The sequence below is a fragment of the Apis florea genome, unplaced genomic scaffold (assembly GCF_048593485.1).
Source record: "Apis florea isolate Af1SG1 unplaced genomic scaffold, ASM4859348v1 contig_3585_pilon, whole genome shotgun sequence".
Classification (NCBI taxonomy): Eukaryota; Metazoa; Arthropoda; class Insecta; order Hymenoptera; family Apidae; genus Apis; species Apis florea.
In genome coordinates this window covers 323,791-347,908 of record NW_028256788.1, presented here as the reverse complement: position 1 = coordinate 347,908, position 24,118 = coordinate 323,791, and the positions used below count along the sequence as shown (strand labels likewise).

Here is a 24,118-nt window from a genome sequence, read left to right as displayed (position 1 = left end):
CGCTCGTGCCTCGCCCAACTTCCACGCGAGGAGTTATTACGGACGCCTACGCCCCCGGGCCAAGCCGCAGGAAACCCGAGACGAGGTTTCCCTCTGGCGAGAAAGGGGTTTGTTTTCGTGGATATCCACGGAAATTGGACGTGGGCACGGCGACGAGCCGTTACCTTGTAAATCTCCCACACGATCGTGTATACGGTACGTGTATATATGTACGAAAGTGTGCGTCCCGCGCCTACGAACCTTTTTTCTCCTCGGTTACGTATACGCGAGGAGTTTCGGCGGACTTTGACACAGTGGCAGGAACCGTGGGCCGAGCTAATTGGCTCGGGCGGCCGCTTTTGTTCCCAGGAGAAACTGGAACTGGCGCATCGAGGATGGAAGTGCGAATAAGGTACAATAAGGGTGGGTGTGGATGGGTTGGAGAAAGGGGAATGGAATTGTGTTGATAAAGGTGCAGAGGTGGATTGCTGTTGTTTATGATCGCTCCTTTTGGGAAGGTCTGTTCTTTTGGGGAGATCTGTAATCAATTGCAATCAATTTTGTAAATCTACTAAGGTGTATAATCGAGAAGATCGCCGGTGTATTCTGCATCCTCGTTAAAAATCGTCGTTTCGATCTTTGGCAAACATAACCTCTATCTAACCTCTCTATTCGATGGATATAACCAAACGATGAATCTCAACGACGAGTTATTTTCACTCGATTCGAGTGGCGCCCATCTCCCCCCTCCGAAAAACCGTATCTCGAACGACGACGCTAATTAATGTCTCAATTAGCCTAGGTAGCGTTCGTGTTGCGGATAACGCAACGTGGCTGCCTCGTAATTTCCTGTTCCCGCGGCCGGAAGAAAGAGCTGGCGAGATAAAAAGAAATATATGTATCGCGACGATCGATGCGGGAAGCTTTAAAAGGAGTGCTACAAATTAACTATCTCTGTCACTTGAACGGACGTTTATTACGCTAATTACGCCTGGTCGTACGACACACCGTAAGTGTGCCAACCACTACCAAATACGATCGATTTCTTTCTTTTCAATCCCCCTTCTTTTCAATCTTATCTCTTTCAAAATCGTATTATACGTACAGATATTAAAATTGAATATATCGATTTAAAGATTCGTTTAATTTAATTGCCAACAGATGGCGAACAATCGAATGGAACGCGTGTTGTTTAGAAAAGAATTATTCCTTTCGTTTCGTTCCCACGAATGGAGTGGAAATAACACGGGATCGAGAATCGTATCGATCCGCACGCCATGGAATATGCGCGCAGTGGAACTCCCATGGGGAGCCATTGGGGACGTCACCCGCTGACCCGTAGCCTATGTTCTTTTAATTGGACCCAGAACCGAATCGCCGATCGGGTGCAGGTGAATCGCAACGATTTGTATCGCTGGCAGATCATTACTCATCTATCCTCCCCGGGGACCGTATCGACGTTGTAACACGAAAAGGACTGTGCAGTCCTCTCGTGGACGATCGTAAAGATTTTCCTTCGTTAGCCGGTGCACAATGCTTATCGGCTTATGGGGAGGTAGTTTCGTTCGTTTTCCCCTTTTTCTCGGATTTCTCCTGTTTGCATTCCAATTTTCAGATGGATCATCGTTTGTCAAAGATACGCGATTTCGAATCTCTCTCTCTTTTTTCTTTTTTTTTGTAATTTTTTTGTAAGATTGGTTTTGTCGGAGAATCGTTGATTATTGTTAGAGGTTCTTTCTGATTCGATAACGAGGATAATTTGAATTTCTGAATTGTTCTTTGAGGGCGAAGCATTAATCTACGAAGGATTTCGATACATAATTTTGTTGAAAAAGTAAAATTTTATAAAGAAACGTAAATTAAAATTGTTATACTTTGTTATACATAGCAATAAATATAAATTAGATAGGGAATAGACGAGATAATCCTCTTTCCAATTCGTTTCCCGAATTGTTAGACGAGCATTAACTACAGATGTCGAAAACAGTCGGTGACGGCCGATCGGATGAGCGCACGTGCTGGCCGGAAGCGGAAACGCGGTGTGGGAACGGTGAACGCCACAAGTGGCGTGAGGACTAGGGCCTAATGATGCGCATATAAATGCGGGGTACGCGAGAAGTCTAGATGACACATGTAGATAACATCACAATGTGACTGGCGTTCGATATCGCCTCTGTCATCCTTCGAAATTAACTATGAAACTGAATTAACTACGAGGAATGCTATTGTTCGTCGTAGAGAAATAAACTTGGATAAGTTTTCTACTGAATTAGTAACGAACACACTCTTTGGTATTTTCGTTTGTGAGAACGAACAATTTTTGGAAAATTTTCTTCAAAATATCGAAATATTTGTATTATATTAGAAGAATTTTCGAGTAGAAAATTAATCGATTCAGCATTCCAATTCTTCGGATATTCATGTGAGATAATAAGATTATTCGTAAGATAATATTATATTCATAAGAATAAACGTGTAACAGAATTTATCGACTATGAAAAATATTTCAACAATCCAATATAATTATAGAATAACCATATGATATTTCGAAGCTTTCGTCATCAATGTAATAATTATTTATTAATTGCGACGAAACGCAAAATGGGAGAATATTTTCGTGATCCAGAAATCCTACATGGAGGCCTACATTTTTAAAATCGGAGGATTTTTAAATTTTCAAAGCTTTCTCCTTTCGTCACGTGTTACGAAAAAATAAAAAAAAAAAAAAAAAAAAAAAAAAAAAAAGTATCTTGTCGCAATGCAGAAACTTAGAGACACATCTCGAAACGTGTGAGAGGATTTTAGAATTCTTCTTCGATCCGTGGCGAGTGTAAATTGTCGAACGTTTTAATGGCATAACGGTGGAACAGCAATAAATTCGCATTTGCTTTTCGCACTTGTTAATTCCACGAAGTATCCGCCGTCTTTCGATTACATTCGACCAAGTATTAACGCAGGCGTATTTTCCATCGCGAGACGTTAAGTAGTACAAATGAAAAGACTCATCTTTACGTTGTCGCTGCTGTTTCACCTGTTGGATCAAAGAAAAAAGACAGAAAAAAATCAATAAGAAAATATGCACGTCCAATCTGAGTCATTTGACATCGATATTAATAGTGATGGATACGAGCCGAGTTACTTTGAAATTGAAATTTTATTGTTAGAAATATTAAATATTATAATCCTATTTTTAAATTTTTTCACGAAATGGAATTTTTCTAACATGGAAAGAATAATCATTTAAAATGATTAAATTGAAATCATTTACTTTGAGTTAGAGAAGTGACACGTGTTCTTTCAAATACATTGTTCGTATAGACTTTTAAGAAATTTATGAAAACTGTTGAAAGACAATTAAAATGTGGAAATTTTCTATTTAAATTTCGAATATATATACATATGTATGTAGCTAACTTGTCTTGAAATTTTAAGAGAAGAAATTCCATCGAGGTACATGGATGCATCGCTGCACTCTCTTCGCCAACTATTCTACCGAAAGATTTTAAGCAACAGATTTTATCTGCAACGGGATATGGACCACGATCGTTGAGAAAATTTACAAACGTTCGATGATCATTTCTTCTTTTGCCTTTCGTTTCTTTCGCATCTACAGTTTAAAGATCGATTTTATCGAATTCGAATAACCATTCGATTCATCTGTTAATGTTCTTCTCCGCGATTTAATCAACGTGCAATTTGCAGTTATGATTTCATTTCCACGAAACGAATTCTTCCCAATATTATTCAAAAGAAAGAAAGAAAAAAAAAAAAAAATTTCAAATTCCTCGATTTACAAATTGCTTCAATTAACATATAAAGTATCCATATGTTGATTCGATATCCAACTTTTTAGACAGACTTTCGATGATCCGATAAAAAGATATTTTAAATAAAAATCGGTTAATTTTTTGATTAAAAATTTCGAAAAAAAACTTGTTACTCGATATAAAGCCGAGGATATAGCCTGACTTTTTAAAGTAGATTTGATAAAAATTTAACAGTTATCGACGAAAGATTACTTCGTAAATGGAAACCGTTTAAGAAACGTACAAACCAGTCTCAAAAATTTCACCCGTCGTACAAGAATAATAAATCCTTTGCAAGCATAAGAAACGACAAATGTTCTATTCACGAACAGTGGAGACCGATCGCCATATTTGGATCATAATCACCAATCCAACGACTATCGATAAGACTCATGGTCCACTCGTCGAAATTCTCATGGGTTTACGAGCCATAACGTTACGAACTGACTTCACATCCGGTAATAAAACAGTATCCTGCCTCTCTATGTTTGGTCGTTCGTTAATGAGAAAGTTTATGCATCGTCTTAACGATACCCAGTTTCCATTAACAACTCATAATCGTCATTTTATCGATTATTCAGACGGTCGGTGTTCGCATAAATACGTTATCACGTGCTCGTAATGCTTGCCGTCACGCGAGTAATGCCGCGTCCACATCGATTCACTTTTGCCTTTACAACGGATTTTAAATATGATGTTGTTATTAACATCGTTATCACATACGAACGATACGTTTTTTTCATTATTACTAATAATAATTATAAGCGACGAAAATTTATTTTAATTTTATTAATAGTCGTAAAAAGAAATCGATTGTTTTAGGTTAGAAATAAGAAGATACATTTTTTCTTTTTTTTTGATCATCCATGATCAAAGTTATTGGACATTGAGGTATAAATAGCAGCGTAATTTTTTTTTTTATATTTTAATTATAATACCGTCCTTGAGCGCACGCAAGTGTGGACGCGGCATAAAGTATTCTAGATTTCAGAGGCCGTCTTTATCTAATGCAAAATAAATAATCAATCGTTTTTTCGCTCTCGAGTATCGCGATTTTAACAGCGTTAGTTAGTGACGGCCATATTTACGATTTTATTCCGCGAGATAAACGCAGGTTGATGGCGAACGTGGAAGGGAATATCGTTTAGGGAGGAATATTGATGAGGCGTAATGACGATAGTTGTGCGTGTTGGGTGCTATTTGAGGGTGTCTGTGAAGATTGATGGTTTTAAACAAGTGTGTAATTATGAAACGCATGAAGGAAAGTAAAATGTATATTGTGGTTTCGGTTGAGGCATTACAGGAAAATTTAAAAGTTGAAGTAAATCTTAATTTCTTTTTTTATAATACACGTTATTTCCTTGACAATTTTTTTTACAATTCATTTATTTTCTTTTTCTTTTTCTTTTTTTTTTTTTTTTTTCAATCGCGTGAAACCGATCATTATTTTTCTCGATCGCAGGCGACGATTACGGGGTGAAAACATTGAAAAATGGGAATAACGACAGCGATCTAGAGGAGCGTTATTCGTTACTCGCTTTAAACATCCCTCTGTTCTATTTTCACCTTCGAGGCTATGAAATTATGATGGATATGCATTGCATTTCTAAGATAACCTCTTAAAATGCAACCCTCTTTTTGAATGCATCGGTCATTAAGCATCCAATTTACGAATCTCGGGTGTATGATAATCAACCACCGTTCGCATTACGTTCGGGGGCGTGAGAATAATATTACTCGAAATATAATATTAAATAGGAAGAACTTTTTTGTAAAAAAATTATTATAAGATGTTACCCTGATATTTAGAATGAACGTTAAAAATCATGAGTCATTATTAAATTTATTTTGGAGAAAGAAATATTTTATTGTACGAAAGTAAGAAATAGTTTGATATTTTATGAGGAAAATAGTAAAGTTTCTATTTAAAAGAAAGCTCATTTATTTGGGTTATTATTATAAATTATTTTTGGTTAAGTTTTATCATTTATTTTAAAAAAATTACATTATAATTAAATGTATGAACGAATTATTCGAACATTACAAAAGAGATCGTATGAACTAATGAAAAAAGAATCGACGTTCAATCGAAAAAAGTTACGTATTCGTGATAAATATTCATTCCATCTTTTCTTTTTCTTCAAAATTCATCGAAAAAAAAAAAAAATTAAAAAAAAAAAAAAAAACACGAGACGCCTAAACCTTTGCAAACCTTTGAAAATTTCGTGATAAAGTCGAAGCCACGGCTGTCCATCAGCCCGATAAATAACATTTTAAATAACACTTTGCGCTTGGTAATTACGTTTTAATTACACGCTCGTCTCCCTCCGTAACATCGTTCCATCACTGTGCTCTTCTCTCTCTCTCTCTCTCTCTCTCTCTCTCTCTCTCTCTCTCTCTCTCTCTCTCTTCCACCGTCCAATGTCCACACCACCTGGCGCGTTCGCGTGCGTTCAACCCATCTTTGCCGCTTTTGACACGTTCCCCGTACGATTCACGTTTTCTCCAGCCGCTCTTACACTCGTCCACGTGCCACGATCGAGGACGTCACATCCGCGCGCACACGCGTCGCTGTAATCGTTGAATGGTTAATTAGCGGGACAATGATGCGGAACCGGCGCGGGCAGACCGGAAGCAGACGGAGGAGAAACTGTTCTCAGGCGTCGAGCGTCTCTTCCGCATCGTAATTGCACGGGGCAATCTTCTCTCGAGTCCGGATGTTAATTAAAATGCGCGTTGAAACGTCCACGGGACGGGTATAATCCTCGTGAAAATTTCGCGATGACCCAGTTCCCCCTGCACGAGGGTGCGTGCAGTAATGGCGGAATAACGAGTCGAGAAGTTTCTTGGGGAGACGGTTGGAATTCGAGGTGTGCATCGTCGAGCTTAATTCCGATTTGTTTTTTGGGGGGAAATTGTCGGTTGGAATTTTTGCGGAAGGGAAAGAGACTCGATGCGACGTGAATGAACTTTTACGAATTTTAATTTCGAAGAAAGATTATTTTTGGAAACAAATTTTGGAACGTATTTAAAATTTATATACATTTCGTGAAAAATGGAAATTTTCTTTTCTCCGATATCTCATTCCTTTGATTTTTTGTAAAGAGAATTTTTATTCGCTTCTCATTCTCGTTTTCGAAAATAAAAGATTCATATTTCTTTTTTTTTTTTTTTTTTCATCCAACAAGCGCAGCATTTCTGCGCATTTGATAGCATATAATCGTAACAATTATAAAAGGAATTATAGGGACAGAAATTGAACCGGCCACCGAGGATTGAAAATTATCGTAGCCACGATCAAGCCGCGTGCTATTTATTACACTCCAAACCCGATATATTTCCCTGCACACTAGAACCCTCGGCCATTCGAATAACGTCCCTCGTTACACACTATGATCGAGCAATTACATTTCTCAATGGAACGAGTCATTCCGCGGCTGCACCATAACCTAACCTCCAACCGCCGTCCAACCTAATATCCCCGTGATTGAAATTCGTTTCGCGTGTAATCCAAACGAACCGCCATTTCGAGCTACGTCTAGGCCAGATCTGGCATAAGTTTGCACAATTTGCCCGATGATTTACGTCCACTCGGCTCGGCCTATAAGGTTAGGTTATACGAGAGGGTATACCGCTTGTGAACGCGGTGGGTTTACGCGGCGAACGTAAAAAATGGCATGCACACGGTGGCAAACAATGACCTATAAATCGATCGACGAAGCATTGCGCGGACGTTGGCGTCATTAAGAGCCATAACTCTTGCCCCTTTTCTCATATTTGACATTCAATTAAGGTGCAGCCATAGCGCGACGAAATTTCATCCAACCCGGTATACGCGTCGATTGTCGTCACGCGCGTCGTATTTCCATAATCGTCGACCGGTTGTTTTACCGAAATTACGCTTCATAATATTCCCCCTCTCCCCTGCGACGATTCGTTCTTTAATCGAATTGTGTTATCCGCTTCTGAATACATCGGTTTAAAATTGATTAATTTTACGTATAGAGGCATGCGTGGATTGCTCGTCGAGACAGTTTATAAGTTTTATCTTTTATGATTTTTTCTTTTCTTTTTTGCTATTGGTCATTTTCAATCGATTCAACAATGTGATTGGAGTGGAAATATCGCGTGAAGGTTTTTTTTGTAAATTATAATTTTAGAGATGCGTAATCTTCCTCTTCTTTGCATCATATTTACTCGAAGGGAATAAATGGATTTTGAGGTTAGGAGAATTGGATTGATTCAAAGTGACGCGATAGTGTTATATGCTTCAAGGTATTGAAGTAAATGAATTATATAACGCAACACCTTAGAAACTTATCTATCAAACTTCGTTGAAATTAAAATTTCCTTTCGAATTGTCCTTAAAATTTCAGATTCCCTTTCTAAAATCCCCTTCTAGAAAGAGGATAACATCGTTCTTCGCCTCGAATAGCGAGTGAAAATGAAGAAAGGAGCGCGATCCCGCGAGTAAAAACTGCGTTAAACGAGTGACGGCTTAATAATTGTATGCGCCAACTGTCGGTGGGCCGCGGGTGGGCCCACGGGAATCGGCTTCGCAATGGTGGCGCATAATTACTATGATTCGAGCCGCGTTTCACGGTGCTCCAGTTCTCCGCGAGAGGGACAGCCGGAATTCACGTGACCCACGCCAGAAAGAGGTTCAAAAAGCGCCGCAGCGAAAGAAAACCTGCAATCAACGCGTCAAAAAGCAAAACTTTCACGGATCGTTGTTACGGATCTTTCTCCCGTGTTTGGTCTTCTGCGTGCACGGAATATCTGGAACAATGTCCACTCACTTTTTTTTTATTTCGTTTATCTCACTTTCGATTCGGTTTTTTTTTCTCGTGAATTATACATTTTACGTTTGATTCTTGTCATTTTGTTCATATTGTGACCACGATAAATGGATCGGTACAATTTTTATAGGAATAAAAATTAAAAAGGCGAAATGAAATTTCAAATGTACATTTCGAAAAAATATTGTTTCGGATCCAAGAAATATTGGAAACATTTTTAAAGTGTATGTAAAATGTAATGTAAGGAAAATTAAGATGTAAAATTTGAATTGCGAAAGTTTTGGAATTTCAGAATTTAAATCGTTTAAATTTTCAATATTTTTTTTACAAACGAGACCTTAAATTTTCCACTATCGTTCTCTCGTGTATTAATTACAATTTTAGTCGTCGTAGAGATTAATGGAACTTTACATTGTTTGCGGAAGAAGAAAACTTAAGAGGCACATATCATTTTCAATTGTAGAAACTTGAATTTAAGGAACAGAAACTCCGAAGTTTCGTCCTCTTACACTTCCTCGGCACCTATTAGACGGTACAAAGTTTTCAGACGAATGTTCCCTTAACGTAAATTAATCTACTTCTCTACAGGCGTTTACGAGTGACGGATGGAAAAACTTGGAACGTGGAAATTGAAGCAACAACAATAACCGTGAGAAATCTTTGCATCGATCACCAAGCATTAAAAAATACCTCGCCAGTCTCAACCAAAGTCCTCAACAAAGTCATCCATCTCGTCTTTTCTCTCGCCTCCATGAACCTCCATAATTAACTCGATAACATTACTGGCCCTGAGCGCCCTTATTATCTCGACCGTTAAAGAGCACGAAAATCCAAACACGGAATATCGTTTGCTCGCAGATGCGGCACGCACGCTCTCGTAATCCTTCCCTGACACCCGTAATGGCCGGAATCGTGAATTCAATTGCCTCCTGAATTGGATGCAGTCGCGAAAGAGGCGGGCCGCCGGCTCAAGGCACGTACGTACGAAATGAATGCCGGCTCGGTGCATCCGTCGCGCGCCCGAGAAGCGGACAAAGAAGCGGGCTGTGATTGAGATCCGACGAGATCCGCTCTGTTCTCGTTCAGCGTGAGCACGGAGAGGAGAGGAGAGGAAATTCGAGAGCTCGCCGGATGGATGCGAAGGCTTCTTGTTTAGACGACGATTGGATCGTTGTTTGGCGGAGATGTTGATTCGGTTAGGGATGCGCGATCTCACGTTGAATACGTGCACGTTGGAGAATGGTTGGTACGCGGAAGTAAACAGTTTCCAATATTTGGATGCGATTTGGATGCGAGGCGAGACGGGAGGTTTGGAGATTGGCCAGTGTTGGGCTTTGTTTCAATTCGAGCTTGATGAGAAATTTTTTTTTTTTTTTACGTGATTTCGATCGATCGTGAATTTGGATGTTGTTAGAGAAATTTTTATTTCATCTTATTGCGATCTAGAAATTGATTTTACTGGGCCGTCAGTTTTGGAGAACCGTCTTTCTTTCGATCAAGCATAGAGATCAATTTATAGTTGAATTTAAACGCGGATTGAATATATTCATGAACGAAAATGTAAATTATGCTGATTGAATAATTTTTGGGAAGAAGTTTCGGAGGAGAATCGGAAGGGAGATTGACAGTTTACGATTCAGAATGCAAATTGGCAGATGGATGATGGGCTCGAGGAGATGCAACGTTTCAGAACGGTTAACAGAATGGTTTACGTTGCGGGGAACGTAGGTGGTGCAGCAACGGGTGGATGTAGGCTACCAATTGACTGTTTTGAAGTCCCATTCACGGGGACGTTCACGTAGTGAATAGAGTGATTAGAGTGAATCTAAGAGCCTCGCCACCCACTTAAGTTCGCGTCTGTAAGGTCAGTCACGCAATTCTTCCCATTCAACCCTAACGGAAATACCAATCTTAATAACCCTTCCTCCGCAAACTTAAGAAACGAACGTTCGTTGGAAAATTTTGTATAGAATAAATTTAGAAATTCATTAAATTAATTTAGCATAATAGAAAATTTTGTCACGCGCAATCCCATTGTCATCTCGAGGAGATTTTAAGAGAGAATAATGGATTCAGCAGGATCGATCGCAATGATAAGAGTGTAATGTAAAAGAGTGGAATTTCGTTGGAACTTTTTAAAAATATCCCCCTCCCTTGAGAGTTGATGAAGATATTCAAATTGAGCGTGTAACGCGATACCGCAGGAACATCGTACTGAAAATTCTATCTAAACTTTTCGAAATTATTTTTAACAAACCTGTAAAATTTGTTAATCTTAATCTTCTACCCTTCGTTAAAATCTTATTTTCATTAAAATTGATCCCGAAACTAAAAACTTGTGTTTCTTCTCGAGCGTTTTGCTTGAAAAATGATTGATCCATCGTTTCCTTCGTTTCAACTTGAATTATAAAAAAAACTTATCGAGACATACAAGGAAATAATTACAATTTATTATCTAATCTTCAAAGACGATCGCATTGTAACACGACGCTACAAGTCTTCCCGGCAATTTCCATTCGCTGGCGAAGACCTAGGAGTGCCAGCGCACGATATCGTTTGAATCCAACTAAATCTACCGATCAATACAGGCATAGAGAGAGAGAGAGAAGAGAGAGAGAGAGAGAGAGAGAGAGAGAGAAACTTTTCTCCGATGGGGGAAGAGGACGGGGGCGAGAGGATCGTTCGCATTTATTATCAGCATCGTTACGTTTCTATCGGTTGGAGATAAATTAAAAAAGATAACGTGACATAACGTAGGCACGTAGATGTAAGCTGACACCGTGAGCTCATCGTTCTTTCAGCTCCGCGAGACGAGCGTACCGCCCACTGCGAGACAAAAAGGACATTCTTCATTTGACGAAACAAGTAGAACAAAACTGGTTTTCGCAGAGAATCTCATGCCAACGAGTGGTGCCGCGTTTCGTTTATTTAATAAGGACGGTGATTCGCCTATTCACGCTTCGATCACCATCTCTTACGGAGTCGTTACAAAGAAGATCTTGTCGTATGCTCACGCGTCTTAAGCTCCATAATTAGAAAGATTATTCTCGTTCGTAGGGATTTTTTTTATTTAAGCATTGATCGATTGTTACGAGATCGATTTTTTTGACGAGAGATTATTGACTTTTGACTCCAAGCAATTTTATAAAAATGTTGACTTTTGGGGGCGACGTGCATTCGAAATAACGTTTAACGAGGTAAAAGGGAGCGTCGAATATGAGTAAAATCAAGCGAGAGTAATTGGAGAAGGGGGTTGGATGCGACTAGGTAATTAGATTTACTCTGAAAATTTCCTCAATTAAGAAACTTCCACGTTATAGTTTTCAACGGCGAGATGGTAATCATTTTCACAGTGTCTTTGCTCGGGGAAAATTTTGAACGGAGCAGAAATAGTAGAACTTTGCGATAAAAATATAACTTTTTTAATATCCAAATATATAAAAAGAAAAGAAAAATTGAAATAACAATTTGGATCAATCCAAATTCCAAAATTGAAAAATATTTTTAAGACTCAACGAACGAAATGAAATGAAAAGTTTCTGAAGGGACGAATTTTCGAGACACAATTTTTCAAAGTTCGATATAATTTTTTTTAACTCGGGCGAAACCGAGGTTGAGAACCTCTGTCTCCTCGCGTCCTTACTTCTTAGTCGGAGGATCCGCGAAGAGGCGCCACAGGGATGTCGCTGAGCGAGCTGTCCTCTCGTCTTTCAGCCACTCCCATTTTCAGCTACCGAGTTACTGCCACTCTGTCAATCTCACCTGACAGTCGCGTCCAAACGAAGATACACTCTCGACAATGAATAACCCTCGCCATTCACCTTGTCACCGAGGAAAGGAAAAGTTACGTCGTTTGTATCCCACGATATTGCGAACGCGATCACTCTTGAAAATTAGTTCTACGAACTCGTTGAATACTGAATTTCAATGGGCTCGCCTCTATCGAGGATAAAGAAAGGGATACGATCGGATGTTCCAGAAATTTGTCTTCTTCCAAGGTTAGATTGTAATTCGTTCACACACGGATTCGAAAAATTATTTATAAAAATTACCGTTTTATCGATGAATTAAAGAAAATTGAAACACACGAGCAACGAATTCTTCTTTGAAGTTTCCTCCCAGAATATTACAATGCGCTTGGAAATACGGTATTTAGCTTCGTAGCAGCAGGCGCGAAGTAAAGCCAACGTAATTCAGGGCTTAAAGTGTTAAACTATGGTTCAAAACCGTGTCTCTTCACTTTCTGATGTAAAACCAGTTTGCATGTAATTCTTGCGTGAAATTTCCTTTTAAATATTTACGTGCAATTGCTAAAAAAGTGTCTCTTTTTCTTTTCATCTTAAAAAGACCACCCCTGTGCAATAATATCTTGCGTATAAATATTCCAATATAAAATTTCACAAATTTATTTCTCATTTTCATTCCTCCTCGGCCGAAAGCTTTGATGGAAACTTTTCCAAAACATCCGTTCCGTTTAAAACGCGTTATATAAAACTCTGTAAAATCGCCTCTTTCGCGTCAATTACGCCCCAATTAAATTTCACCCCTATGCGGAAACCTGCCCTGTGAAACGAGGGTAGAGAATCGCGGCGATTCCCCATTATTCCTCGATAAAACCACTTTTTTCTTCTTCACCTATCCCTCGAGGATTGGAGGAGGAGAGGTCGAGATAGGCCGGCCGTCTCATTTGAATAAGACAAATGAAGACATCCGGGAGACACGCGGCGAGAACGATGAAGCCGATAGCCGAGATTGAGCCGGGGATCACCTACCGTGTGTACCAGGCATCGAACCGTGCCGATTGATTACGATCGTTACGAAGACAATGGTGGATTTGCTCCCTAACGACCACCATTCTAACTTTGGAACCGGCCGTATCTCGAACGCCCTAAGAATCCTTCGAGTTTCGTCACTTTGAAAATCTATCCCTTTCCACCATCCACGCCTCCATCTTTAAGTTGCTCCCTGCGAATTCACAGAGATTCGAATTTAATTGTGCGGATAGAGTGGAAATTAATTACACTCCTGTGTATTATTCCTCAATATACATGGAGAATAAAATTATCTTAAATCTAAAATCTCGTTTAGCTATCGAGCTTTCGAGATCGTTCCTTCTTCAAATTTCTTTTCGAATCTCGATAAAATCTTCAAGCGATTAGATTTTAGCTTTTAGTTGAAGTGAAAAGTTGAAGTGAAAATTCGAACGCGATTCGATTACAAGCAATTCTTTCTCTCCTCTCCAGGGGCGAGGTACAATTTGTCTTGCGGGCGAGGCAACGTGTTAAACGGGGCTGGAAAGTGGCTGCAGGTGCTGTGTTAGCCTTCGTGACTCGACGCGTTAACCCGGGGAGCGTGGCGACTTTCGTGTGGAGAGCACGCGCCCCTCCTTCGTGTTTGCGAAAGGGTAACGTTTTCTCGGGAGAGCGACGCTGAGAAAATGTATGTAATTGAGATACGAATGTGGATTCTGGCGCGCTTCGAAATAGCCGAGCGGAGCCGCGCTCTCGAATTGCCGGTTTACTTGGCTGCCTCTGGGAACCTCCGCGTTGAAACATGGCAGGGATCGAGTGGATCGTCGTCGCAACGGAAGCGTTATCGCGACGCCTCGGGGAGAGGAATAAGTTTGTTTACACGGAACACGCGCCGAACAACAAGGGTTTTGTACAACGGTGACAATATTTCCTCTCCACTCTTTCATTTTTCATCCCGTCCTCGAATGGAATTTGTACAAAGCCCGTTGTAATATCCCACGGTTCACGGGAGAGAGAGAGAGAGAGAGAGAGAGACGCGAGAAACTGGATTTTTCCACGCGCCAGGGGTCTTGATAAATATTTCTCGCTGATAGGAGAACCGAGGAAAATATTTCACGCACGCCGCTTACACCTTTCGGATATGCGATGGTGTAAATCGAATCGATGTGCACGAGATGGTTGGAAAAGAGGATGATAGGTCTTCGATTAAAAGTCATTGCCTCTATCGAGCGAAGGAGATGATCGAACCAATTACACGCTCACTAAAATTCAGGGAAAATAATAAAATCCTCCTCTTCCGATGCAACTCTTCTCGCCTCAAGAATCTGTACCTGTTGTTCCTCGTTTCATCCCTCGCCTTCCATCTCGCTTCTACAATTTCATTTTCTACAATTAAACCCTCGAAGAGATTCATTCTTCTCGCCAAGGGGAATCATCTCATCCCCTCACACGCGGCTCTCGACAGGTGGAAAAGATTTGCCTCGATCAGAGGGAAGGCGAGCGTTCGATACGCTTCGAGACGTACGCGGCCCGAATGAATCGTGTTTCCGATTGTTACCGCGTATAAAACCGTGTATCGAATCTTCCACCCCCTCGCGAGCGAATAGAGAGGGTGGGAAGAGGGGGAAGGAGCGGAGGATGGAGGGAGCAGGTGAAAAGGGAAGGGATGCCCAAGTTTCTGCGCAACTCCGATTCCGCGTTTCTCCCCTGTCCCTCGCCATCTGCTGGAAGCTGGACGAGTGAGGAGATGTATTGAACAGGCTGAATGCGCGTGCAGAGATGCGCGAGTATCCGCGAATTCCCGGCAGCACGGGGCCGCAGTCCGCACAATAAAGAAAAAAATTGCCACGGAGTTGGAGGGACGGAGAGGCGGAGCGGTGGAGAGGAGAGAGAGAGAGAGAGAGAGAGAGTGCACACCGTCCTAATCCTCCTGGACGCCGAAGAGGCAGACTCGATTAATAGTCACGGTCGCGAGAAGAGAAACGACGTCGTCCTCGTGCGCGCGGTGCCTCGGGATGAGACGGCCACCGTTGTTACTTTAAGCGGAGCATCCGGAACGGAGAGCATCCACCGTTCAATGGGCCACGCCGCGTCGTCCGCCGATTATCGCCTCGAGTGAAACACGTTTTTTCAATTTGTGACGCCGACGTTTAATAACACAAATCGTAATACATATAACCCCTCCCTCGACGCCTCTCTACCATACGTGCGTTGTTCCTCGCCGAGGTGAGGCGAGACGCCACCTCTGTTCGCGCGTGAGTCGAGTCGAGTTCGGTAACACCAGCAGCAGCAGCAGCAGCAAGTTAGCTAGCCAGCCAGCTAGCTAGGAGAGACGCCTGATAACAATGAGACCAGGCGGGATCCTTTTGTTGCACCTACTTCTTCTCTGCATATTTTTCCTCGCCTCCGAGGCGAGGCTCGCTCAACAGGCGGCCGACGACGACGACGACGACGACGACGATGACTGGGACGACGAGGACGACGAGGACGACGACGCGGACGAGCAGAGTTATCAGTCGAAGCCCGAGGTGGACGACGACGGTCGTATATACAAGAACCCGAGGAATTCGCCGTCGGCTGTGTGCCCGAGGGACGAGGGCCAGGCGGATCTGTTGGGTCAGAAGTGTCTTCGAAAGTGTTCCACGGACGAGGATTGCAAGAGCAAGAAGAAGAAATGCAGATGCGACGGTATTTGCGGGATGTCTTGTATCAAGCCTGAGAGAGAGTGTCCAGTCCTGAGCGACATCCAGCACGGCGTGATGACGATGACGGGGAAGTTTTTCGGTGATCGGGCGCATTACACCTGTGATCCTGATTACTATACCGTTGGCTTGACCGAGAGAACGTGCAGGGGCGACGGTAAATGGACGGGAACTACGCCTTCGTGCAAGAAGGACGCGAGTTCCTTTTGCTCTCAGCCGCCCAAAGTGAAGAACGCGCGGCACAACGCGCCCGCCGAGCAGACAACCTTTGATCTAGGCAGCGACGTTCAGTATTCCTGCGATCACAGGTATACGACTAGTGGGATCAGGAAGGCCAAGTGTTTGATGATGGACAGCGTTGCTAGCTGGTTCGGGCCTGATATCACATGCGAGCCCAAAGTCTGTGGACCTCCCGCGGATATCGCGAACGGATGGCACGCCGGTATGTACATTTCCTTTTTCTTCTTAATTTTAGGATGCGTAAGGATAGTTTATCTGGATCTGATTGGAGGAAAAAGATGTCTCTGATCTTTGACGAATGATTTTTGGATCTTTATCGTCGCTTGCAGTTTTATAAATCTTTATTTATAAAACTCGTTTCTCGAGGAATGAGATAGTATTGATATTCGTTATATCCGTACATTTAAGAAGTTAAACCTCTTATTCAAAATCTCAGAAAAAGATAAAGACTTTCGATTCCTTTCTTTTCTCAGTTCGATGAAAGCTTCGTGTCGTCGTTATACAATATACTTGACACTTGTAAATATTCTCACGCGAGATCACGTCGCTTTTTGTTAAAGGTGAATGTTACACGTACGACTGCCGCGTGTCGTATCACTGCGCGGATGGCTACGAATTGGTTGGCAAAGCGGAAAAATTGTGTTTGGAGGATGGCACATGGACTCCCAAAGAATCTCCACAATGCGTCCAAGTAAGTATTTTTTTTTTTTTTTTTCGACAATAATATCCATGTCTTCGACAGTACGAAAATAAGAATACACCCAATACATTAGTTATTTGTCCAGGTATATTTGAAACTAAAAACCAAGAACATTTTGCCATCAAAAAATATCCCAGTTTTTAAAAGTCTCCCTCTCTTTTCCTCCCTTTCTCGTGCACGTTTTTCTCCGAGCCAAGAAATATTTCCTGTTCAGGTTACAACGGTGCAATGCCCGAAACCGGAGAATCCAGTGAACGGGAACGCGGTGTACACCTCGTATGCATACAATTCGATCGTGTCGTACGAGTGCAAGTACGGATACACGGTGGTCGGCGCAACGACCAGACGTTGCGGGGCAGATAGAAAATGGACCGGAAAGACACCGACCTGCCAGGAGATTAATTGTGGTTCACCTGGTGTCCTGTACAACGGTTGGATCGAGAATATCGAGGCGGGTGAGTCGCATGATGGGGCAACGAAGGAAATTCTTTATTAATAAGCACGAGTGTTACGAGAATAAAGTGGCTTGCGGGCAAAATCGAAAAATAATATTTTTTTTACCGCTGAAATGGGACGAGAATTTATCGGGGAATTTTTTCAATTCGATATCGAGATTCGATATTACAAACTTTTAGATTAAAAATATATTTTTTTATATTTTATTTCGCTTTAATATATTCTTGTTGTTCGAGAATTATAAATTAAATTATTCGTGTTAATTACACTTTCCCTGTTTCAAACGCAGACTAACACGTAATCCTTGAATCGAACCTTGAATCGTACAAAATTGGATTATTATTCTCATTTTCATAAACCGTTAAAAACATCTAAAAAAAGAAAAAAGAAAGAATGAAGCACTCGCGAATTTTCAAAAAAGAAAAAAAAAAACGTTCAAAAATTCTCCACTGACCTCTTGACACGCGCATTCCAACAGGTACCGGCCTTGGTGCCAGCATAATTTTCCGGTGCAACGATCACATGAAACTCGAGGGAAATACCTCGTCTGTCTGTCAGATCGACGGAAAATGGCGTTACCCGGTGCCCCAGTGTCTCGCCCCGTGCGTGGTCCCGCAGATAGAGAACGGCAACATCACGGTGGCAAGCCACGACAGGGACCACATCAACAACGTGACCGTGGTCGAGCATGGCGAGAGATTGCTGGTCTCGTGCGAGGAGAATTACGAATTCGCGGCGAACAGCACACCGGTGGTCTGCAATAACGGCACGTGGTCCATTGTTCCGAGTTGCTCGCCGGCTAGGTGCAAGCAGCTGCCTAGATCGCCCAAAAACGGGATGGTGATAGCGCCCAAGACCGATCACGGGATGAAGGCTGTGTTTAAATGCAAGGACGGGTTCGAGATAATCGGTGGTGGACCGTTGAACGCCTCGTTGTCGGTCGAGTGCCAATACGGAAATTGGATCGGAGACATTCCCCATTGCAACCAAGTGTTCTGCCCTTTTCCCGGTTTCATCGAGAACGGGAAGGTGTTCTTGATGGGCAACATGGGTGTCTACGATTACAGGCCCTACGTAAGGAAGGTTGTGAACAATAAGCAAATTATGTACGACTGCGACAAGGGCTACGTGTTGGACGACGGGCCCACTGGGGCAACTTGCATCGGGGGCAGCTGGCATCCCAAAGAGTTGCCCAAGTGCATCCCTGGACAACATCCCAGGCTCAGGTGGAGCAGGCGTAGGAGGTCTGTGAACGAGGAGGATCTCACTATGAATTACAGGTGAGTTGGAAATAGATTGTCGTAGATTTTGTTAACGTAAAGTTTGTTGGAATTTGAATGTAAAAAAAGGAGGAGTTACGAACTTGAGAAATGCTTCTGAAATTTGTTCTCATAATTGCAATATTAAAAAAAAAGGAATTCAATGATATTAACAATTGATCGAATAATAAAGGATCAATTTCACGATTTATATAATTAAATTTGTTCAAATATTTCAAATATAGAAAAGGAATACAATTTATGAAATTACTTTGCACGTGATTGCTATAATTACCAAAAAAGGAATACGAGGTTTCCAAAAGTTCAACGATAAAATCGCTAAATCTGTGCAAGTCGAATTAAATCTTTTTCCAGAAAATTTATCGAGTTCTTCCGCAAGATCGGGAAGAAGTTGCTGCATCTGGAGATGAACAAGGGCAAGGAGCATTCGAAGCACAAACTCGAATCGAAGAATTCGAACTCGAGCCGTCACGACAACACCACGGAAGCCCCGTCGTGGAAAAAGCATTCGGGCCACGGGAACAGGTCGCGTCTCCGCGAGGAGAAGATGATCGACTTCCTGAAGATCGTTTACCGTAAACTGCAGCGAATCGACGCAAGACAATCCAACAATTCCACGAACGGGAGCATGCACGATCTGCTGAACGCCATGAGCAAGAACTTCTTCCACGTGGATCTGTCCGAATCTCGGCGAAACAATTCCGGCAGAGGTCGTTCGGACTTCGAGATACGAAATCAACGGGAATTCATCAAACTGAAGAGGGAGTTCGAGAGAATAATGCGGTTCTACAACAAGTCGATGCGTTGGAACGAGAAGCAGAATCGAAAAGATTCGAAAAAGAGGGGCCAGTCTCACGGGGAGAAGGGGAAGAAATCGAAAGACAAGAAGAAACACCGTAAGAATTATTACAAAGGATTCTACGAGTTTGTGAACAGTTACGTGACGGAGAAGTTGTCCATGCTGGAAAATCGAAACGCCACCGAGGAGTTGATGAGAAACATGAAGATCGACAAGTTCACCGTACGAAACGGAACAACGTTCACAGTGGGCGAGATGTACGCCTTCTTCAAACATATCATAGAAGCCAAACTGAACAACACGGAGGATGCGACGGAGGCATCGACGACCGTGTCTTCCACGTCCGCGAGCGCAACCTCCACCGCCATTCCCAGCGGTAGTAACAGCAGCAGCGGTAGCACAGCGGCGCCACCTAGCAGCGCGTGGACGACCAGCAGCACGAGCACGACGCCGGCGACGGTGGGCAAGGAGATCGAATCGCGGAATAATCGATCTTCCACGATGCCTCGTAACGAGTCCTCCTCGGTGCTGGACAACGAGATTCCTGCCAAAGAAGGAATGCCAAAGCACCGCAGCAAGCGAATACGAAACGCATCGGAGGACAGTGGTCCTCCCCGTCAGAAGAGGAGGCTGTTGTCCCTGAACGACGTGCTGATGGCCAACAAGGGGAACACCGACGACCTTGTCGGCTCGTCGCCGAGGAGGAGCGGGAGGAAGAGGATCTCGAAGAGGTCCAGTGCCTACGACGACGAGAAGACCAGGCTGTTCACGTTCAAAGAGTTGGAGGCCCAACAGCAGAGCCGCTCGAAACGATTCCTGCCACCGTCTGAGCTCGATAATCAAATTTTTTTAAAGAACTTATATCTCCACGCTTACGAGGACGAGTATCGGGCGAACGTGAAACGCTCGATCGTCCACGCGAATCGTACGAGCGAGAAGCAAGAGCCGGCCGTCTACAGGAGGCGCAAGGGTAACTTGGACGCGTACGAGATCAAGTGAGACGCGGTTTTCATTATTGTGTTGTGATAATATTTGGCGGGAAATTTACTGAGGTCATTAATAACGATATCAATCGATTTTTAGGCGAGTATACACCATATACGATAGGATTATAATCGTTGTCCCTCGTCGATGCGCATTGTAAGACGTGTATCGCGCTTTTTTCAATGAATCAATCTTTTTCCATTTGCCAAGTCTCGGTGTGTGACCCGACTCTACGGATCGGGTTCAATCATTATTCGACACTTATTCGCCGCGATGTGAGCTGATAGAAAGTGTTTCTTTCTTTAGCCAATGTTGTTCGTTTAATTATTGTTTTACTTTTGACTTCTTTGTTTTCTTTTTCTTGTCTGATGCGATCGTCAATGGTTAAATGGACGATTGCAGACGATGTCTTTTGTACATTTGGCGTGAAAAGTAGCGCAGCATGTAGCGAAAAGAATCCCCCCGAGCAGCAGTTGAAAACTTCGTTGAAAAGGAGTGGATCGAAAGTTTGCACAGGGTTTTTAATGTCCACGATATTTAAGGAGACCTTAGATCAATTTCGAATTTTTAATTCGTCAGGCTTCTTTCTTCGGCTCGTAGTATGAAATGAATTTTCAAGGAGTTGAATTTTCGAGGAGAGAGATTGTTAACAAAAAATTTCATTACTTTCATTCTGTGATCTGTGATAATTCGTGAAAAAGGTAATTCTTCTTTTAGAGAGCATAGAGTTAATTAAAACACGTTCGAAGAGCAAAAGAAAGGGAGGAAATAATCAAAACGAGACGACGAGTTTCAGCTGCGAGGGGTGAAAATATATTTTAGATATAAAGCAGTCGCTGGATATAGGTAATCGACAGCGCGAGACGTTTATTTTCGAGGTAGTCGGACAGCTCGCATCGCAAAAAGTATTTTAAACTCTTCGAGAAATTCGTATTAGTAGAAGGATATGTTAAACGTATTTTAAGTATGTCGTGGAAAACGCATTTGAAACGAAGATGAAAATAACGATAAAATAAAAAGTAAATAAGAAGAAAAAGCAAAAGAAGAAAAGGGGAAAAAAAAGAAAGAGAAGAAAACGAGTCAAGAAAATAAACGAGAAAGAAAATGGAACACGTTTTTGGAACTCGTTCTCGATCAAAACGATCTTCCGTTATATAATCGATTAAGTTTTCACGAACCGCGAGGCTGTGTTTGTTAAACTATTAATATCGATTTAAAGAAATAGGTTTTTTAACTGTTATTATCGAAAAGCATTGTGTGTGTAACGTTGTATATAATACATTCACGTTGATTTCACGTATTTCTCCTCCTCCTTGGTTTGATACCAAAACGATAAAATATATTATAATGTATACACGGTCGTATCAATACACCCGTCCTCGTCTCTTCGTAATTAACTTTTACTTACGAACGTTTCAAATCAACCAAGTACACACATTCGAACCATTTGTATCGATCGGTCGATCGAATTTTGTCACATGTACACACATCCATACACATATTGCGAATCAAATTATACACGAGATACATATTATACATACAGACACACATACACACACACATTTGTGCATTTTTATGAATGACAAACCATGGACAAGTATCATTAGTGAATAATAAGTATTATGATACGAACAATACTTGTAACGTGTACATTATTATTCGATTTCCCAAATTATTTTATTTACTCGTACTTTTTCATTCGATTTTATATTTCTTTTAATATTTCAATTATTTCTTTTTGATTTAATTAGATGTAAAAAGTTCCAACTCTCTTCATATTCAATCCACAAGCTAAAATCTTTTCCAAACCTATGACCAGAGAATCCACTAAAAAAAAAAAAAAAATCAAAAAAAATCGTTCAATCAAATAAATAAATTGATTTTATAAACTACAAATTCTCTCCCAGATTATTTTGTGAATAATTTCACTCGATCAGTAAAAAACTTATTTATTAAGTTGTATGTGATTGAAGTTTGCGTTAAATAAAACAGGACGGAGACAAAAGTGACACGCGCGCCACGCCTCGGCGCGGCAATGCAACGAATATACAGCCGTCTCGCTCTATCTCCGTCCCGCTTCAACTAACCGAAACCTCAATTATTCCTTATAACTAAATAAACAAGCCTCGATCGAAATTTTTGTACACCAACTTTTGTGTTTATTTTAGTCTCTATCATCCAAAGATCTCTCATAAATATATATCATACACATTTAAAAAGCCACTCGTCAAAAATCTTTACCGAAATTTGAGTAAAAGAGAGAAAAGGAGAAAAATAAATAAACAAATACAAAAAAAAAAAAAATAATAAAATCTCACTCTCTTTATTATTGTCTCTTTCTCACTCGCTATTTCCAAGACGCTTCTTCGCTCCCCTTCGAAAGAATTCGAAAGTGCGTGTGCCAGCTCGCTAAACGGATGCCCACGTACTCACCGTGGCCGGTATATTTCGATATCTGGTGGATCGATAGCGTCCAAAGTGGTAGCCGGAGTGGCCGATCGCTGATTATGCCGTAACATCGCAGGTAATTAAGTCTGAAAATAAGCGGGGCCTGAAAAAAAGGGGCGCGGTCGTGGAACGGGCGCGTAATTCGCGCGCGCCTCGTCTCCCCCCTCCACCCTCCCTCCGCCTGTCAATAATCGAGCAGTGTCATTAATTACGGGCCAATTATAATTCGGCGCGGCGGCAACGGAACCGTGTCCAAGATGTTATCTGTCCGTGAGGCGAGGCGGCTCTCGTTTAAACGGGCATCCGTCCATCCGGGGTTCGGGGAATCGTGTTAAATCGATTAATCCCACGGCCGACACGCACATTCGTTATGATAAGAGATGTGTGTGCGGTTGCTTACGGAAGGTTGGGCGAAAGCCGTTTTGTGTTATGCGCTCGGCCGATGTGTAAGCGCGATAATAACGCAATAAAAGTGAGATAGGGGGAGCTCGAAGATTGAAGGGAGGGGGGGGAGAGAGGGATTGAAGAGGATGGGCACGCGATGATTGGTAACTCGTAATTGGGACGTGCGTTGAGATACACACATACGTAAGAGGAACGTGTCGTGGGAGAGATTTTTTTTTTTTTTTCGAATTGGGGGAATGCTAGGATCCTTTGTTTTTTCTTTATCTATCTTTTTTGGGATTTTTTGGAAGCGAGTGCGAGGAGGAGAGGAAGAAATGTAAGGAAATTTTATTTTGCAATGCTCGTGAAGCGTTTCACGATTTTTTTTCTTTTTTTCTTTTTTTTTTTCTTCTTTGCAAATCCCATTTCAAACGAAGAATGCGTCTGAAAAAAGAAAGAAAGTATTTAAGGAGATAAAAATTTAATTAAGAGACTTATACACAGGAGGATCGTTTGCATCTTCAAATTGAATCACTTGTAAGAGAGAACGTTCACAACAAATCAAAGTATAGTTACATCACACAAACGCTGGTGGCCCAGTTTCATACTTATTAACATCATCATTTCTCTTCCCATGCTAATGAAGCAGGATATTGAACATCGTGGCTTCTTATTGCCACGTATTATACGTATCTCAAACGATAAAATTGCAAAAGACTTACGCAGCTTTCACTGCAGCTTATGCCTGTATTATTACACAGCTCCGACTGTATTTAAAATATGTTTCTCG

At 41.7% G+C, this 24,118-nt stretch overlaps 1 protein-coding gene across 1 annotated transcript; it reads left to right on the top strand.

Annotated features, from left to right (window-relative positions):
• The first annotated feature begins 15,102 nt into the window (after positions 1-15,102).
• Hasp (Hig-anchoring scaffold protein) lies at positions 15,103-22,133 on the top strand. The gene is made up of 5 exons (XM_003694452.4): positions 15,103-16,479; positions 16,838-16,968; positions 17,192-17,432; positions 17,912-18,713; positions 19,068-22,133. The coding sequence occupies exons 1-5, from the start codon at positions 15,681-15,683 to the stop codon at positions 20,509-20,511; spliced, it is 3,417 nt and encodes a 1,138-aa protein (XP_003694500.1). The 5' UTR covers positions 15,103-15,680; the 3' UTR covers positions 20,512-22,133.
• Positions 22,134-24,118: the final 1,985 nt, after the last annotated feature.

Bases quoted from the DNA above. Each gene is read 5' to 3' on its own strand.
- Hasp (XM_003694452.4), top strand. From the start codon at position 15,681: ATGAGACCAGGCGGGATCCTTTTGTTGCACCTACTTCTTCTCTGCATA. The intron at 16,969-17,191 runs GTAAGTATTTTT...TTTCCTGTTCAG, and splicing joins AATCTCCACAATGCGTCCAA to GTTACAACGGTGCAATGCCC. The intron at 18,714-19,067 runs GTGAGTTGGAAA...ATCTTTTTCCAG, and splicing joins GATCTCACTATGAATTACAG to AAAATTTATCGAGTTCTTCC.